Genomic DNA, 18,689 nt, shown 5'->3' on the forward strand with positions numbered 1-18,689 from the left:
CCCATTTATGGCTGAGGGTCTGACTTGAAGAGCTTGATTACTGTTTTGTAAATAAGATATACGCCAACTGAATTAGACAGCAAAATCCAAGTGAGTGGATGGTGGAGTACCAAGACCTCTTAGTTAACTGCAGTGTATGTGTGTTTTGCCTTCTTTTTCTGTCCCTCCTCTGTGAAGTATCTCTTTACAGTGCTTGGCTTATGGGACGCTAGTTGTTACTTGCAAGCCTATATACCAAGTTTTCTCACATGAACTCTCTCAAGGAAGCTTGACTTTTTTTTCTCTTTGGTTTACATTACTAGTTTGCACTCTGAATTATTTTAATGGTGGATATTTAATCCTCCATTTGCAAAATTATCATGGGACTTGCCAGCTCTTTGATGTATCTTGCTATTGTGAGTGTATTGATAGCAATAAACATAAAATACATAATGTTCTAGTTTGGGTAGCATCCATGTCTATTACTATGGAGGTATTAAAAGAAGTCTAAACTTAAATTTGACAAACTTGCATTAATCTCAGACCTTTGTAATGAGGGTCAGAATTCCAAATATCAAATTGTAACTAGTATCAACTATTTCAAATAGTATCAACTTGAGGGAAAAAATGCTGCCCTTTCTACCTAGCACCCCAAGTCTCTGACAAATGGTACTGAACTATGAAGGCATTACAGCCTCCAGTGTAACAGTGTGTACAGCTGTAGCACAGAACACGAAAGGGTAGACATAAAGTAATCTTTCTGGGTAGGACTGCCATGCTGCCAAGCAAAAGTGATCAGTGATGTAACGTCTTCTGAAGGGCAAGTAGTGTTGCAGAGTACAGAATTAGCCTTGGGAGAGTGAAGTAATGACAGATCACTGTATTATCTGCAGCCCTGGACTTCAAATACTATTTTCTCTGGGTTAGTTCTGTGCCTACTGTCTGTGCTATCTGTATTTGGGATTGCCTAATTTCTTTGAGGGGCTGAGAAGTAACAGATTTGAATTTTGAAACAAAACCAAAACAAACCCAATCCAGCTATTTGATGAGATTCCTGCCACTGTAAATGGTGGTTGTACCATTAAAATCCCAAGTTAGCATCACTTCACTTACAGCTATGTGACTGACAGTATGATAAGACATCTTTTCTCATTAATACGTTTGTATTTCTTCAACTGCATTTCATTTAAGCTGAAGTATAAATTTGTTTAATTTCTATTTTCCTATACAGACCTCAAGTTTGGGGTTTGGGTTTTTTTGTTTGTTTGTTTGTTTGCTTGCTTGTTTGTTGGTGGGTTTTTTTTTTTTCTTGGGGGGTGGGTTTTTTTTTTTATTGGTTGTTTTTTGTTGTTGTTTTGTTGTTGGGTTGTTTTGGGGTTTTTTTTATTGCTTGTTTTTGTTGGGTATTTTTTTTTCTTTTTCATTATGGCTGTACCTTGGAGAAATACCAGTATTGAACCAGTACAGTGATGATAACAAATACGCAAAGCCAGTCCATGATCCAAAACACTTCATAGTCTGATTCACTGATACTAGCCCTATATGAAAAAGAAAGATCTGGGAAAACATATCCTTATTCTTGCTCTACGTGATTGCTTTGTAATGGAATAGCAGCTTCAGGAAAAGGACAATTCTGATCCAGTTGCAGATTGTGCTGTGGAGGTGCTCATTTTAGCCCTTAGAGGGAGCCACAGACTAGACTATGGAAATGGAGGGAAACAGGGCAGGTTTTCATCTGTGATAGAGGAGGTGGGGAGGGGATGCTTCTCAATTGTTTCTGGATTTTTTTCCTAGTTTTTAGTTGACAGCAATATGAAAATTAGACAAAAAGCTGGTTTGTTGTGGCGAATTCCCTAATGTGTTTGCTTTTCTAGTGACAGATCTGCAAGACTTAGAAGGTCTCTAGCAAATGTTAAGTTTACCTTTCCATTTTCACATGGTCAGCTCCCTTCCACACCATTCAGTTTCAGTTTCTACTGTTGTCCTTTCGATGTTGACACAGCAGGATATAAACATTCAGATATTGTACACTGCTTACTAAACAATGAAAAATGTAAAAAAGGCACCACAAAATGATTGATTAAGGCTATAGAGTTCATAGTCTGGAAAACTCTGGGAACTGAGGTGGTTTAGCCTGGAGAAAAGGAGGCTTGGGGAGACCTTATTGCTCTACAACTACCTGAAAAGAGGTTGTAGCAAGGTGGGTGTTGGTCTCTTCTCCAAAGTAACAAGCTATAGGATGAGAGAAAATGGCCTCAAATTGTGCCAGGGGAGGCATTACCCCTCTTCCTTTCCCTGTTATCTGCAGTTTATAGCAGCATATTTTTGTGTAAGTGCCATAGCTAAAGTAGGTTATACGTCTGTGTTGCAAAATCCAAATGAGAATGCTGGTCTGATGGCTCGGCATTCAACAACATTGCAACTGAGCTATTCAGTTCAAGGAATAGAGGATGTACATGATTGGAGAAAAATGAATTAGGAGGTTTGCAGGCCTTGGCCAATTAAGCACATCTCCTTTTCTTAAAAATGAAATTGTTTCTTTTCCTCACCTTCCCTCCCCCTTCCCCAGGAGACGAATCCTAGTGGCAGTTCTAAGAACCGATTAGCCGGGAAGATGCTATAACATAGAATGGGATAGTGCGTTTAGTCCCAGAAGATAATGTTAAAGATTAAAGGAAACTCCAAACTTATATTTTTAAACAGTTCTGAGTTCCTTGGTGAGACTGCTACTAATCAGAGCATTGAGTTGTGTGGCAGTTGCAATAGTAATCCTGCTCAGTATGAGAGGAACCGCAGGTTCAGACCCCTGGTGTGTGTGCTTGGCTGAGGAGCCATTGGTGCGAGGCTACCATCTGTGGGCTTATGAATGAATGTCTCTAAGTCAGAATCGTGCCTTGATACTTGATGTTGTGCTGTTGCGTCATCGGTAGCTCGAGATTGACCCAGGAGATGACAGTCTTGTTCAGATTGCGTGGGTTAAAGCTCTTCCTGAATCTTTGTTAGCGAAGACAGGCCTTCCTCACAGGAGAAGGAAAACTCCTATTTTCGGACCCAGGCAGATGGAGCTTATCTGGCCTTGTAAGGTCTTCCATCTAAGAGAAGGACACTCTTATAAAACCTATGACCTGAGGACTTTGCTGTCATCGCCCTAGCTAGCTAGACAGTGGCAATTAAACCTCAGGTGTAAAGGGTAGGGCCAGTTTTGCATGCGCTGCCCTCACCTAAAAAAAACACTGCGCAGGCTGGAAGGGCTTACTCTCACTTGTCTGTATGGATAGGCAAGGGTTGAAATGGCAGGTGATAAGGTGCATGGGAAGCTGCAGATCCAACCTTCCATGCGGCTGGATCAGGGCATGAATAGCTAGTGATTGCCCAGGAGATGTCAGTCCTGGTTGGGCACTTCCTGATTGCCTAAGCTGCTTTTTTTCCAGCCAGTTTTGCATATCCCACATGCTCTTGGTCATTGTGCTTGTAGTAAGCATGGGTAAAACCCTTCCCAAATCATTGTTCATGAAGCCAAGGCATCATCATCATGACTGCCAAGAAAGAACTGCATTAATAGTAATCCTTTATTTTGTGTATAGGCTGTTGAGATGTAATGTCTTTATGTAATGATTTTAGCTTTTTTTTTTGATTGTTGAACTAGGGGTAGCCAAGATGGAAGAGTAATGAAGAGGTCATCATCCTTCTAAACTATTCACGCTACTTTCCAGTAAAGCTAGGAAGATGCTGAATGGCCACAATCAGGAAGCAGCCATCCTTACTTCGGATTTCCCTGCTCTTCTGAGTTATCAATTCATCCATACCTTAGGTTTAGTATTTCTTCAAGGTTGCCTTTTGAGTTTTGGACCTCATAGATTTTTCCAATTTTTCTGAGAAATCAGGAGAGTTCGTGATAATTCAGACTATTAATTTGGAATATTTACAGAAAGGTGAACTGTAATTAGCATCATTGTCTACTAGGTTAAAAACCCTGCCTTGGATTTGCATAGGATACTGCTGGAAATGTTTCATAACCAGACAGCAGGTTCACTGAGATAGCCAAGAGAGAAGCAGCCCTTCTATCTTTTTAACAGGACTGTGTTTTCAATTAAGAGAAAACTCATTTTTGAGTAGATGGAGACTTCCTCCCCCTCTGATGGGGTAGGTTTAGAATTGGAAATTCTGTCCTTGGTTACACAATGATCTGTTATTTTTTGCTTTTAACTATGGTGTTTTCTTTGAATTTTTGATTGTCAGACATCTCTTGTATCAGGAGATATTAATTTTTACCTGAGGTCATTCTAGAGATTGTCATTCATAGAGGTATTGAGTGTCTACCTTTCTCTTAGTGAAGAGGGTGAGCAGGAAGCAAAGCTGCACAGATGCCTGCCTCTCGCTGGTCATCCTGACATCCATGTGTTACAGGAGTGGGCTGTGAAAACAGCCTACATTTAAAGATCACCAAAGGCCAGATGTGAGGATATCTTTAAGCTTTAAAACGATGCCTCCCACAGGAAGACAGGCAGTGCAAAAAGATAATGTTTTTAGATAAATATTCTTTCATTCTGCATAAAGGGTCACAGCTAGTTAGGAAGGCTCTTACATTTGGACCACCAGCTGAGGAAACTGGCTTCTCGAGAAGCTTCATCACAGTGGGTAGGAAAGCACGTGGAGAGGCTTGGAAATAAACTGGGATGGAAAAAGAATGAGTGGGGGATTTTTTTTCTGCAGTCTGTCTTCCTCATGGCGGTTATTACAATGGGGCAGATGACTACATTTTGTGTAGACACGTTTTTTAGTCCTAGCAGTGTGTGTTTGCGGTCATTCTGTCTGTATCAGAGACATCATTTAATTGTTTTCTAATAGTTCTTCAGGAGCATTTCTTCAGAGAGGAGAAATGTGATTCTGAAAGGATTTCTGTGAGATGCAGAAGAGATCTCAGGTACTGGAGTGGTGGTAATTGCCTGAATTACTATTGTTCTCTGGCACTTCTAGGCTGGTAAGGGTATATGGAAGGTAGACCTGCTATCAGATTCTTCATATTCTATTCTAATTCTATTTCAGATCCTTGCAAGGTGCTCAGCATATGGATGGATTGGGTGTTGTGAGCTCCTGGTGAAGCCAGCAAGCTAGGCCTGGTTTGGGCCAAATATCCTGTTGGACCAAAATATTCAAAGTTTTCATTTCTGGAACACCATCCTCTGTTAGTCTCTTTTGGTAAGTGGAGCATTGGATGGTTTCTCAAGCATGCCTAATATTTACTTAAATCTCTATACCTTTGGGAATCTGCAACTGAGTTATGCCTCTCTTTACATTCACTCCATTCCTGAACTGTTGTCAAATCAAATGTTAATTAGTAAGGAAAAGGAAGGGGCCAGTTAAAACACTTAATTCTTCCCTTTGGTCCTCTTGGATTTTCTACCTCATAAAGACTCATAGAACAGTTAGGGTTGGAAAGGACCTTGAGAAAGAAGCATAAGTCTTAAAACTTAGCCATGTGTGAAATCAAAGAGAGAGAATTGATGCAAAACCTGCCACCCATGTGAGATTTTTGAGGACCAGATATTCTGAGGCAGAGTATCTTGGTCAAGAAACTAATGGCAGAATTAGAAAGATGTGTCTTTCTACTTATGTAGGATATTGGATTATATCGGGTGGAGTATTTCTTTACCTTCCTTACTGCTCCTTTGTATGTTCACAGTTTTCTATTTTGAGGTTGTTGTGATCCAAAGAAGAAAAGCTATGACAGAGGAAATTGATCAGATTCATCACTGTGATTAGATGACAACACTACCACATCTGCCTTTAAAAACCAACCAAACAAAAAAAGTCCCACACAGATTAATTCCACTTGATCATTTGGTTACCATTCTCAAATATTTTTGGTGAATAATCTTCAGGCAGTGCGTGGTTTGTGAAGTATCCATTTCATCTGCTTGCTTTTGCTATTTTTGTTGCATGATCACTCATTGAACATTACCGGTAGTTGCCTGAAAATTTGTTTGCATGCTGTCTTGTATCTCCATCCTGATCTAGTTCAGCAGCTAAATGCAGTTCAGAAATGATTCTTCTAATTACATTTAAATGCACATAATCCTTGATGAAGAGTTTGTTCTTTGCACTGTGGTCATTTCTGATCAGGATTTGATTTCTGTTCTGTAGAGTCAAGTAAAATAAAATAAGATGAAAAATGGGTAGAACAGCAAAACTGCGTGCCCTGAAGCCTTTGCAAAGGCGAGTCTTTTTCAATTAGTGCCAAAATGTGAAGCCACAGCTCTAATATAATTGAATAAAAGCAGAGAAAGAAAGGCCAACCCCCCAGGCTCTCCCCTTTTATATCTGTCCAAGTGAAATGGAAGAAAGAAGCAGTAACAAAGTCTTTCTTACCCAAGGTTTTTTCTTGCCGAACTGTATTTCTTAAAAAATAAAAAATCATTTTATTTTTGGAGACAAAATCTGTACATGAGAGAGATGCTGAATTGCAGAATAGCATGCATGTGAACTGTACTATGTAAAGCCCAAACATAATGGGTTATGAAATTCTATTTCAGCTGAAGGCATCACTCAAGTATAACCTTTGGATTCATACTTCTAGGTGATACAGTGTCTTCTTTTGAATTTTAGATCTGATGTAATTTCTGCCTATATTAAGATTATAGTCTTTTGCATACCTGAAAAGAATGTTACATGAATAGATGCATTAACAGTTTAATTTTTTTTTAATATGAGGATCATGGAAGTCACAAAAGAGTTCAACAGATACCCATCTATAAAGCAGGTTTCTTGTGAGTGAGTACAGATCTGCTTCTGCTCTGTATTCTTGCATAACATCAAGCAATGGGATGCAAATGTAAATGTGATCTGTGTTTTGTTATGACTTCAGGTTTTAATGTGTTGTGGTTTTGGTTTGGGGTTTTCTGGCTTTATGGGGTTTGTGTGTGTGTGTGTGTGTTTTGCTTTTTCATAATGAAGTGGCTGTTCACCCTGGTGTCAAAATAATATTATTTTACTGCTAGAATTTGCTCAAATAGCAGCATTGTAACTTTCTCCAGTCACACAGTTGAAAACGAGTTAACAGCAGGACTGGCATAGTCTGCATGAAGTGCTGAGAACTTATTCTTGTTTAATTAATATTTATTTACTATTTATAACGTGATAACAAGATTCTTGTGGCTTTTGTTACATCTACTTTTAATTTTAGAGACGTTTTAATTAGTTTGCATGACAATATTTGTCAACACCAGGTAAATAGGACCTCTAATATGACCTACTCTGTTTAGACTAGTTACCAGGCTAGGCTGGGAAATAATATGCCAACCTGTTTCTCCTCTCTTATCGGAAGAGATCAGTTCCCAAAGTGACATAGATATTGTTGGTATAGGTGATACCTTTAACCATGACATCACTTTAAACCCCTGGGCAGCACTTATACCCTTGGGAGTGAATTGCTGCTGAAGGGAAGCATTTGAGCTGAAAGTCTGAGGCTTTCTCTACATTGAATTTACTTCTGCTCAAAGGAGCTCAGCTGATGGACTCAGTCAAGAATCCCTTATTTTCACTGGTCTGCAGTCAGGAGCACTGAAGTGACTTTATTTTTTTCTTCTCTCCTGTCCTTTTCATTTTTTCTTTCCTTATCTTTGTCTGTTACTCCCCCTTCCTTTCACTTGACACCTGTCTCTGCCTTTGGAGGATGCGGTAAGCAGAGAACTCTGTCCCTGTAAGAGACGAGGAGCAGAATATGCCTGCACAAAGAGGGCCAGAGCAAGAATCAAACCTCGCCTGGGCAGGCAGGTGTGGGAGAGCTCCATTGCTGCAGGCTGCTTTCTGAAGTGCAGTCAGTGGGGTCTTGTCACCCTAGTGAGTGTACAGTTGGAAGCAGGTTTCTCTTTTTTGCCTTTTTTTTTTTTTTTTTTTTTTGAGTCATCATGCTGCAGCAAATTTTGCGTGATATGTATATTGACCCTGAGCTCCTGGCAGAGTTGAATGAAGAGCAAAAGCAGATCTTGTTCTACAAAATGAGAGAAGAGCAGCTGAGGCGCTGGAAGGAAAGGGAAGAAAAAGCACGAATGGAGGAGGCCATCTTGAGAAAGACGGCGAGGCGCAACCAGAGTAAGATTTGTCACCTCCTTCTGTACTTAAGAGATGGGGATGGTGGGCATGCAACTGGCTATGGTGTAGCATGCTTCTGGAAGAGATTACAGCTGTCCCTACAGGCAATAAGACAGTCTGGTGCAGCAAAAGCACCACATTCCTGCTCCTTGTTTCCTCAAGGCTGGTTCTTTCTCCAGGGGAGTAGTTAAGCCTGGGAGCAAGTGGAATTGTTCTGAAGTGCCTCCTTCAGTCAGGAGTCAGTACTCCTATTGTCTTAGTGATAACAGATGTACTATGACCATTTTTCTCCTCCAGTTCTAAGGAACTTTTCTTCACCTACCATCCCCACCCAACGCCCTCAGCCAGGCAAAAGGCAATCTTATCTGTGCTATTGGGGTTTCTTGACTTGGCATTAAATGTAGCCAGGTGGCTGGAGTAGGAGATAAATTCATAAATTTGAGTTTGTTATTAAGGGCTGTTTGTGAATTTGATGTGATGTCAGAACAGCCACACCATATGAGACTAAATTTGCAACTGTACTAGTGAACACTCTCCAAAAGGTTATGTCTAGGGAATGGGATGATAATGGTGCAAGCAAGTAAAAGCAAACAAGCAAACAAAACAACAACCAAAAGAGGAAAAAAAACCCCAACAAAAAAACCCCCAAAACCACCAAAAAATCTAAACCGAAACACACACACACACACACACACACACACACACACACACACACACACACATAAAAGAACAACAAAAAATAGAAATGTGTTTTCATGCAATATGGAGCTCATTCCACAGGCTGCTATAGACACAAAACGTGGGTGTTGACTTAAAAAGGAAGTAAGCAAAATCATGGAAGAAAACACCAAAAAAGAACTTCTCCAGATGTCATTCCCAAGTGTCTGGTCTTGGGTGCAAATGGTTTTTGATCAATGGAAATACTATTTCCTTGCTCTCTTCTCACAAGTGTCTTCTGACTCTTTCCCCATTCAGAGGATTTTCAGTCTGACTCAAGATGGATAGAAAACATTTTCATCTTGGAAATGTTGGCATAGTAATTCCTTACCCAGCAAGGAAATGTCACAGAGATATGTCAAACACTCCTTTCGCTATGAAATGCCAAAGATCTTATTCTGTCTTTAAGTCTAGTAAAACTTGAATATTCAAAATTTCTAATAATTTTGGGCAGCTGATTTTAAGAAAGCACTCCAGCAGCTCTGCAGTAAGTCTTTGAAGCATTGCTCATCTTAACACACCCATAGTAGAAAGCTTAGAGAACCTCAGTGCAAATAAATTATTGGATTCAGTCGTCATACATCTTCAAATGTTGAGAGCTCTTGAACCCTACAAAGTGCCCATGAGATACTTATTAAATCAAAGGCTATTATTAAATGTGTCTCAAAGCAAAGCTAGTTTCCAAGACTCCACTGAAGCGTTTTGACCTTTATGAAATTACTCTAGAGTAAGATGCAATGGTAGCCTTAAAATAAAGGGGGAATGTTCAGACCACCCTGATAAACCCTAATAGGAGTTTAAAATGTCCACTCACAGATGGCAAGGTATACATTGGAAAACCTTGTTCTGTTTAATTTCTATTTTCTTAATGTCAGTGTTCATACTATGAATGGTGCTCTACTAAGAGGCATGGTGTCAAAATAACCTCTCTCCTACAGCACAAAAACTTTGTTTATTTTGATTGATTTGTAGCTGAGAAGAAATTAAAAATGCAGTTCAGCTCCACATACTAAAACAACATTGTATCTTTGAGATAATCTGTATTATGCTCATTCTTTGAGGAACACAGATGCAGAAAAATCTAACTGTAAAAGTATTTATGTGATGATTTTTCACAGTATTGACACCTAGATTTCCATATATAAATTATACATTAGACAGGTTCAGCTTCCTACTACAGGAGACCATTTTCTGGGTAATTAATTTTCTGATTTATAAAGAAAAAGGAGAACAGCAGACTAACCTATAGATTATATTTGCTCTGATGAAAGTATTCACAAATATACTTGGAGTTAAATTTCACAATATACCATTTCCATTTTACTTTCTTAAATTGCCAATTTAAGGTATTGCTTAGTTTTGACTTTTGCCCACTGTTAGAAACTTTCTACTTCCTTCATAACTGTGCTAAAGAACTGATCTTTTGTAGAGAAGTATTTGATTCAGATTTGCAAGTTAGAAATTTGGTTCTGTTGAAAATGTATTTTGGCTTGCATGAACTGATGTGGGCCAGTTACAAAAGAAAACTTCTATCTTTTAGGCATGCTGGTCATTAACTATGCAGATTACAGATTTCTGCTTACAGTTCCATAATATGCTCATAAATGGTCTCACAATGGAGCTAGTTTTTTGTTTAAAAGAGAAGGTTTACTGTGCAATATTCTTACCTATATGACTCAAAGGGTAAGAGTAGATGATTTTAGTAATCCTTTCTTTTCTTAAATGTGGGGTTTTTATTCCCTAAAAGACTTTTGGCATCAACATTTTTTGGACCTTCAAGCTGCTTAGTTTTCAATTTCCATAGATGTATAAATGATTTTGCATTCTGCCACTGCTACACAGCATAGAATATAGAGTTTTTTATTCCTATTTAAAATTAATGGTTACCAGAAATTTCAGGCTACTGCAATTACATGTTCTTTATTCCTTTTAAACTGAGAGATTTGAGCAGTTTCACCTGCAAGGTTTTGGTTTTGACCTTCTACTGCATGGCACAGGTTTTATGTTCGGGCTATTTTGTTGAAGCCAAGTGTTACTCTGGCTTTATAGACATCTTTGTAGCCTGTCATATAGCAGAAAACAGAGGTGAGACTTTAAAATCCCTCATGTTGTGCCCAGTTTTTGAAATTTTCTATTTGACAGAATATATACAAATATACAGTTGTATATATTTGTGAATACAACATAATATTTGTATAAAATATTTTTTTTTACTAATTGAATCAGAATTATCTTTATAGGACTACCTTTCAAATCCTTCTAGTTTTGTCATACTTTGAATAGCTATGCATGAAAACTTCACCCCACTTCTTTGGGATGGGATAGAATGGGATAGAACAAAAAGAATTAATGAAAATGAGTGCTTCTCTAACTAAAAATGCTCCAAAAAGTGCCTGGGCTTGATCTGGATTCCCATTCTGCAACGGGTACAATTCTCTATCACTTCAAAAGCTGACCTGCAATGGTGTGTGTGAATCCAGCAGCACAGGAAAAAGGGTGGATTTTTCAAAACAGCAATGATTGTGAATCAAATTCTGATTTCCTACATTGACTTGAGGATATGGGATTCTTGTGCAAGGTTTAGATGTGTTGTCTTGCAGAAACTACAATTACAGAACTGGGGAGGAAAAATCTATTAGAATTTGAGTCATTTGGGTCTTCCGGAAACTGCAGTGTTTAGTGCTTATTCAAGATTTAAAAAGTGGTCTGTAGCTTTAACTAAATCATGACAGCTGGCTTGTACTGAAGTAGCTTGACAAGTGAGTTGAGTTCTTAGAGGTCTATCTTCATTTCATTTACAAATTACTCCTGGGCAGATCTTTCAGGAACATACTTTAATTGTAATAAAACAGTTTGCCTTTTCTTACTGTGCTAAAATCACTCAGGGAAGTCTCCTCAAAATTTCAAAATCCCTTTGGGATTTGCTGAAAGTTGACTGAATGGCAGCTTTGCAATTTAAAAGAAACATCTATTTGATTAGGCAAGAGCCCTTTAACCACTAGAGTTGAGCTGGGAGTAAGCAAAGGACCCTGCCAATTTGGATTTTGACTTGGATGCAGTATCTAGACCTGTCAGAATACCCAAAATGAGATCTCAAAAACAACTGAGCATTAGGTAGCTGAAGGACAGACATGTGGGAGGGAAGACAATGCTGGGCTGCTGCTGCTTATTCTGACATTTATTTATTGTGAACTGCAGCTCATGAAGTTCAGACATGAGCTATTTGTAAACGCTCTTACTTACCTGTCCTTAACAAGAGTGGCTGGGAGAAAATTAGGTAGGCTTATCACAGCATGGCTAGAAAATAATTTATTCATCTGAATCACATTTGTGCTAGAAAATCACTAGAGAATAGTTGAAGTTATTTGAAAGGGAATATTTCACATATCGCGAGCAGGTGGTTGGAGAATACATCAGTCTAACATGTGAAGGCCCGTGAGTGCGTGTGTGTTTTGATGTGTGTATGAACAGTGAGAGGCTGTACAAGCAGTGACATTTTTTCTGGTTTTGAATTCGGAAATGTGTTCCTTGTTTATACTAAGGCCTCTCCACATGCTGGTAGTGCTTAGCTATGATTTTATCTCTTATAGAGGTATGTTCCTGGCAGTATTCGTTCTCTTTCTCTGTATGATTGGATATGAGTTTAACCAGAAACATCAGACTTGAGTATTTGAGAAATTTCTGGCTGAACGTGGTCTTGAATTCTGTAGAGCTCTGTCTTTTGTTTCCAATTTAGATACAACTGAAAAAGTAACAGGAGAATGTTAGAATAATGTTTATTAGGGGACTAAGCCAACTAATTTGAAGTCATTGGAAAAGTTTTTTGAATATAACATTCACAACTTGTATAGCAGCTTGCGATATGATGCAGCTTTGTTAGTACTGTATCCCTTGGGGCCAGAAATCAGTTGCTCGGAGCTCATGCTCAGTGTGGCTGTGTACTGAGATACGGTTAAACAGCAGCTTCTAAACTGTCTTTTCACTTCTCCAAACCTGGGGCTAGAGAGACCTCCAGCCACCATATGACCTAAATATGTACCAGATGGAACAAATCCAGAGAGACTTCTCTGCCTTCCTAGAATTCAGATCCATAAATCTGCGCTTCTTCCTCTTATATCCTGCCCTGCAGCTGACTTCTCTGTTTTGCAGAAAAGTGACAGCAGAATTTTGCTGGCAACCTGGGCGTTATTACATTGGATCGATCCTCAACACTCCTGTTGTTGGAAGCATCTGGCATCGGCTGCTTTCCGAGAGAGGCTATTGGGTTAATTGAGCCACTGGCACGGAGAGCTTTCCTGTGTTACTCTGCAGCATTGTGTTCCTCAGCCTGTCTGGCCACAGTGGTGTTAGATGGGCTTTCTTGTACATACGAGTGCTTTGGTAATTATATGAGGTTGTGACTGTCTGCAAGCTCATGAATACTTGATATGGAAAAAGAGCAGTACTGTAGCCAAGGGGAGAACGGGATTCGCCCCAGCGAATTCAATATTTCCTTGCTGATTTTGCTAGTTTCTAGCATAAATGGCTAAAATATTCAAGGACAAAGACACTAGGTTTTGATAGCAGGATTTGGAAGACATGGGAAAGTTCAATGGATTTAAGTCAGCAGTGGATTTAGCCAGACAATGGTGGTTGTTCAGTAACATTCAAGTGCACTTCAATGCTGTGCTGCTAGAAAATCTGCCTGTAGTGGTATAGTTCTCCCTGATATTCTGGTCCTGTGTGCCTGATAAAAGGAGTCAGTGCAAACGTGCCACACTGTATTAAGTAGTGGAGTCTGGTGCAGAAAGCAGGTCTTTGTTCATTCTGTGGCAGAGAACCGTAATCCTTCTGAGTTTCCAAGAGATCCTAAAGTAGCCGTGCAGACTTGGGCTTTGTTTATTCTCTGTCAGTGGGAAAACCTGGATGATTTGTGATAGCTCTGTGTGAGAAACCAAGCCTTGTATATGATTTTACAACCTTTGACTGATCTGATGTGTACCTGCATGTTTATACTACAAACAGCGAAAGGGTCATCAAAACGGACAGGCAAGAGACTACCTTTAGATTTTACGTGGAGTTCAACAATGTCTTGATGAACAAACTCAGAATGTTATCTCCCAGTTGAAAGTGGGAAAATTACAAAATTACTTGTTACAACATGCCTTGGCCAGGGAGCCACAAAAATATCTGGCACTTACTAGATAGGGACTGCAAAAACGGTATTTTATTTGTGTTGTTGGTTTTTTTTTCTTCTTTTTAGGTTTATAATATGCAAAGCTGTATCTAGATCTTGCATACATGCATAACATGTGCTAATGCAAACCCACATACCTTTGGGTGTTGCATACAGTTATCTTTGCTTCATTTGTTAATTACCATAGTCTTGGGTAATTGTTTCCTCCCTTACTGTTTGCTCTCTTCAGTCACTCTTTCTTTATTTGATCCTGCAGGGGTATATTGCAGCATAATTATTTCCATGGTAACAGGCTGTAATTCCATAAACAGAAGATTGAGTTTGTTATATGATCAGGAAGCAGCTGGAGAGCCATGAAGGCTGATTTTTCAGCAATGCTGAGATCCTGCAGCCCTTATTGATGTATTCATATAAATTGGCTGAATTTCTTTCTCCCTCTGCAAATCCTCCTGTAAATAAAAAGGCACACAACACAGTGCTAAAATTGGAGGGTTTGTAAACTGAAATGTTGGGGGGATGCTGTAGAAGTTCAGAATTTTTCTCTATTTTCTTGTTGTTTTAAGAATTTAAGTCACTGTTTTTTTTTAACATATTCTTGAAAAAGAGGTGTTCATGGTCCAATCAATATCAGCAGGGGCAGATCACAGAATTAATTATAGCAGATCTTCATTTTATTGTGGGATTATGTTATTATCCTTACTTTCATCATCACTATCTAGTTATTCTATATGGGTTTTTCTAATGGATTTATGGCAGTTAATGTTGCATTCTGTCCTTTTAACAGTATCTCCGAAACATCCACAGTAACTTCCTAGGTTTTCTCCTCAGAAAGAAGTGAAACTATATGTGTGTGTTTGTATAAAAAAAAAAAAAAAAAACCAACAAACAAACAAAAAACTTGTACTGGGCAGGCTCAAGGAACTAAAACCAGCCTAAACCTCACATTCTCATTTTCATCCTGATCAATGTGTTTCTAACACATGTTCTGCAGCTAATGAAACTCTGAATGGAACCTTATCTACCCTGCAGGCTGTCAAAATTCAAGCTTCTGTTTTAAAGAAGCCAGAAAAATAATTTGTTCAGCAAGCCAAGGGTAAAATCACGTGTAAAACACATTGCACTGAGACCGAAGTATATCATATATCTGAACTCCAAAAGAAACAAGAAAGCACCCATCCCTACAAACAAACCAAACTCGACCATCTGTGGTTTATCTCTTAATGACAAAAGTAGATCAGACTGATCAGCTTGATTTCAGCAGTGTATGATTTATGTAGCCTGTTTCAAACGCCGAATAATTTTCAGCAGCCTTGTTCTGGTGCAGTGAGAGTAAAAGAATATTGTCTACAGAGAGAGTCAAAGGATATTTGTGTGATGACAAAGCTTTCCAGCAGGTAAGGAAGGAGAGTCAGTTTCTGTTGCAGAGATCTGTAGCTCCAAGCAGGAAAACTATGGTGAGAAGCCCAACCTCAGAGAAACAAGGCTATTCATGGAAATAGCAGACTCTTTTGAAAAAGTTCCAGCAGACTTTGAAGGATATTCCATATTTCTGCTGTTATAAATCATTGATCTTCTATTTTTTTGAATTTACACTTGACACAGCCTGTAATATTCCCTATGACAGAAAGGCAGTCAGGGTTACTTGGTGTGCTGTCATTTTGCCAGACTAACTGGGCAGACTGTGGCTAAGTGACAGCACAGCTGGGAGACTTGACACCAAATCAGGCTTCTAATGCTCCTTGGAGTAGTTCCCTTGTAAACACTGGAGATGGATCACAAGTTGGAATTGTCGTGGATGCTGTACCCATTAAAGCGATGCCAAACAAACTTGGAGGAAGGAAGCTGACTCCAGCAGTATTCAATTTTCTCTGATTACTGTTATTTTTAAAGCACTTTTAATTAGAAGAATGCATGAAAATGAAGCCAGATATAACCCAAACCCACAAGAAACAGCCCCAAAAAACAAACCCTGTAAAACTCCCAAACCCAGTCTGTGGTTCTACTCCTCTGTCCTGTTTAGCAGAGGCATCGTAAGACCCAGCTCTCCTTTGTGTAATTATTTGTTTTAAGCCTTAGTCACAATGTAGAAGTCTGAGATGATTGGAATTGGAGCCTGAGTTAGCCTAAGCTTTGCATGCAGCCAGGATTCCCCCTCCCATGTGCCTTCACATGCTGTTTTTCTCTCTTTGCCAAGGTGGCTGGCAGTGTTTGTATTTTCTGCCAGCATTCAGCCATGGCAGAAGTGATACCCTGCTTAAACCAGGGACTTCCTGAGGGTAGCACAAAGAGCAAGAGCATCCTGTGGTGCTGTATGCCACAACTCAAGGGTGCACTCCAGCATTGTGTGTGTGTGTATAAGATTAGTAGTGCTGCTGGTACAGGCTAGTAATTCTTACAGTCAAGAGCCTTGAGTTCACTATGGCTCCCCAGGGCATTGTTTTATACTTTCATTGCTGTTTTTTCACTGACTGCATAAATACAAACAAATAGAAAACATGATTTGGTCTTATTTTTGATTGTGTGTGTTTATATGTGCAAATTTTTGTCACTGTTGGTACAGGCTGTAGGTTTCCAAAGAAAGTTTTCACTGTGATCCCTTTGTGCTGCAAATCTGAGATACCTGATTTTGCATTTGTCTGGAGTAAGGAGCAATATACAGAAACTGACTTACTGGTCTCAAATCAGTGTAGACATAGGTTTAGGGGAACTCCATGGGAAATACTAATTCAGGGAGAAGCTACAGGTAAAAAGAAATGCAAGAATTAATATTGCCACCTTTGTGGTGTTACAGAGTTGTTTTAGAAAAAAAAAATCAACTTCTAGAATTCTGCAGCAAATAAATTGTTGGTCTGAACAGTAGAAATGGAAAAGACTTGGTAAATTATTCAGTATAGTTTCCTGATAAAGTAGTGTTTGTTTTTGGAACATTTTCATTTCTACTCTCCAATCCAGACTAATTTTGATGTCCTAATGGTAATTATGTGCAGCCTGCCACAGTTTCTCCAGGAAAAGTACTTTTGTGGTCAAGGTCAAGACTGGGGCTCAAGAAATTTGATCTTTATTTCCTGACTCTGCATCAGGCCTTATGACTGGGCTCAGATCCCTGCTTCTACACAGGAAATGTGAGGTTCCCATGTCTCTTTCTCACCTAGATTTCAAATTTGCTTAGGCAGGACCTTTGAGATACATCTTAAAGCAGGAATTATTTTTGTTAGAGTCAGACCTTAGTGGTGGTAATTCTCTGCTTGTTTTCTAAACATATTAAGGAAAATAATTTACTGTAAATTTACTGTAAAAATATTAAGGAAAATAATTTACTGCACTTTCAGCCCAGATCTTGCAATTGGTTCTAGTTTAAAAGTCCATGCCCAAAGTCATTAGATTAGAAAAGTTGACGCTGCCCACTATGAATTTTGATTCTTCAGGCTGCAAAGACTTCTTATACGGCAGAAATTGTTTTTTTTACAGTGCCAGATTTTCTCCTTGTGCTGTTTATTTATTTTCCTTCACTCTCATTACTGAATGTTGTTCTGTTCTAAGAAACGTCCAAGTTTTATGATCAGATTGTACAGTAAAGCTCTTCTTCATGAAAAGTGTAGGTTTAAGGGAAGATTTGCATGGGAGCCATTTCTTGAAGTGTAAAATAGGTTGGATATGAAAAAAACTCCCCTTCTAAAGAAAAACCTGAATAAAGGCATATAACAAGGGCAAGTGTAGAGTCTTGCATCTGGGGAAGAACAACCCCATGTACCAGTACAGGTTGGGGGTTGACCTGCTGGAAAGTAGTGAAGGGGAAAGGGACCTGGGGGTCCTGGTGGATAGGAGGATGACCATGAGCCAGCAATGTGCTCTTGTGGCCAAGAAGGCAAATGGCATCTTAGGGTGCATTAGAAAGGGAGTGGTTAGTAGGTCAAGAGAGGTTCTCCTCCCCCTCTACTCAGCCTTGGTGAGGCCGCATCTGGAATATTGCGTCCAGTTCTGGGCCCCTCTGTTCAAGAAGGACAGGGAATTGCTTGAAGGAGTCCAGCGCAGAGCCACAAAGATGATTAAGGGAATGGAACATCTCCCTTATGAGGAGAGGCTGAGGGAGCTGGGTCTCTTTAGCTTGCAAAAGAGGAGACTGAGGGGTGACCTCATCAATGTTTACAAATATGTGAAGGGTAGGTGTCAGGATGATGGAGCTAGGCTTTTTTCAGTGATATCCAGTGATAGGACAAGGGGCAATGGGTGTAAACTGGAACATAGGAAGTTCCACGTTAACATCAGGAAGAACTTCTTTACTGTAAGAGTGACAGAGCACTGGAACAGGCTGCCCAGGGGGGTTGTGGAGTCTCCTACACTGGAGATATTCAAGGCCCGCCTGGACAAGTTCCTGTGTGATGTACTGTAGGTTACCCTGCTCTTGCAGGGGGGTTGGACTAGATGATCTTTTTAGGTCCCTTCCAACCCTTGGGATTCTGTGATTCTGTGATTCTGTGCTCAACTTGAATTGTTTTAAAATTGTACACGTGGAGATTTGTCTGTTTAATGCTGAAACTTCAAATTGCCAGATTGCTTGATACTGCTATTATATTTGAACTTGATCTATGGGTACATGTACAGTAGTATACTGTAGTGTAGCATACAGTAGTTTGTGCTGAACCAACCATAAGTTATCATGATGTTTTTAAAAGAGTTTATACATCTACTGTCTATAGCTTTAGAAGAGAGATCCATTGTGTTTAAA

At 39.3% G+C, this 18,689-nt stretch overlaps 1 protein-coding gene across 4 annotated transcripts in view; it reads left to right on the forward strand.

Moving 5' to 3' along the window:
• Positions 1–5,057: 5,057 nt before the first annotated feature.
• SH2D4B (SH2 domain containing 4B) overlaps positions 5,058–18,689 on the forward strand; it is a 73,381-nt gene continuing 59,749 nt past the window's right edge. For 3 of the 4 annotated variants that reach the window (XR_010610759.1, XM_065670774.1, XM_065670776.1), the window contains exon 1: positions 7,887–8,070. Coding sequence is in view for 3 of the 4 variants with exons in the window: in XM_065670774.1 (XP_065526846.1) it covers positions 7,887–8,070 (184 nt within the window). In the remaining variant the exon portion in view is untranslated. Of the gene's footprint in view, positions 5,179–6,690; positions 6,747–7,886; positions 8,071–18,689 lie in introns of those variants that run through there. The other variant, XM_065670775.1, reaches the window with a different exon arrangement.

This window comes from Lathamus discolor, chromosome 3, assembly GCF_037157495.1.
Source record: "Lathamus discolor isolate bLatDis1 chromosome 3, bLatDis1.hap1, whole genome shotgun sequence".
In the NCBI taxonomy this organism is placed as follows: Eukaryota; Metazoa; Chordata; class Aves; order Psittaciformes; family Psittacidae; genus Lathamus; species Lathamus discolor.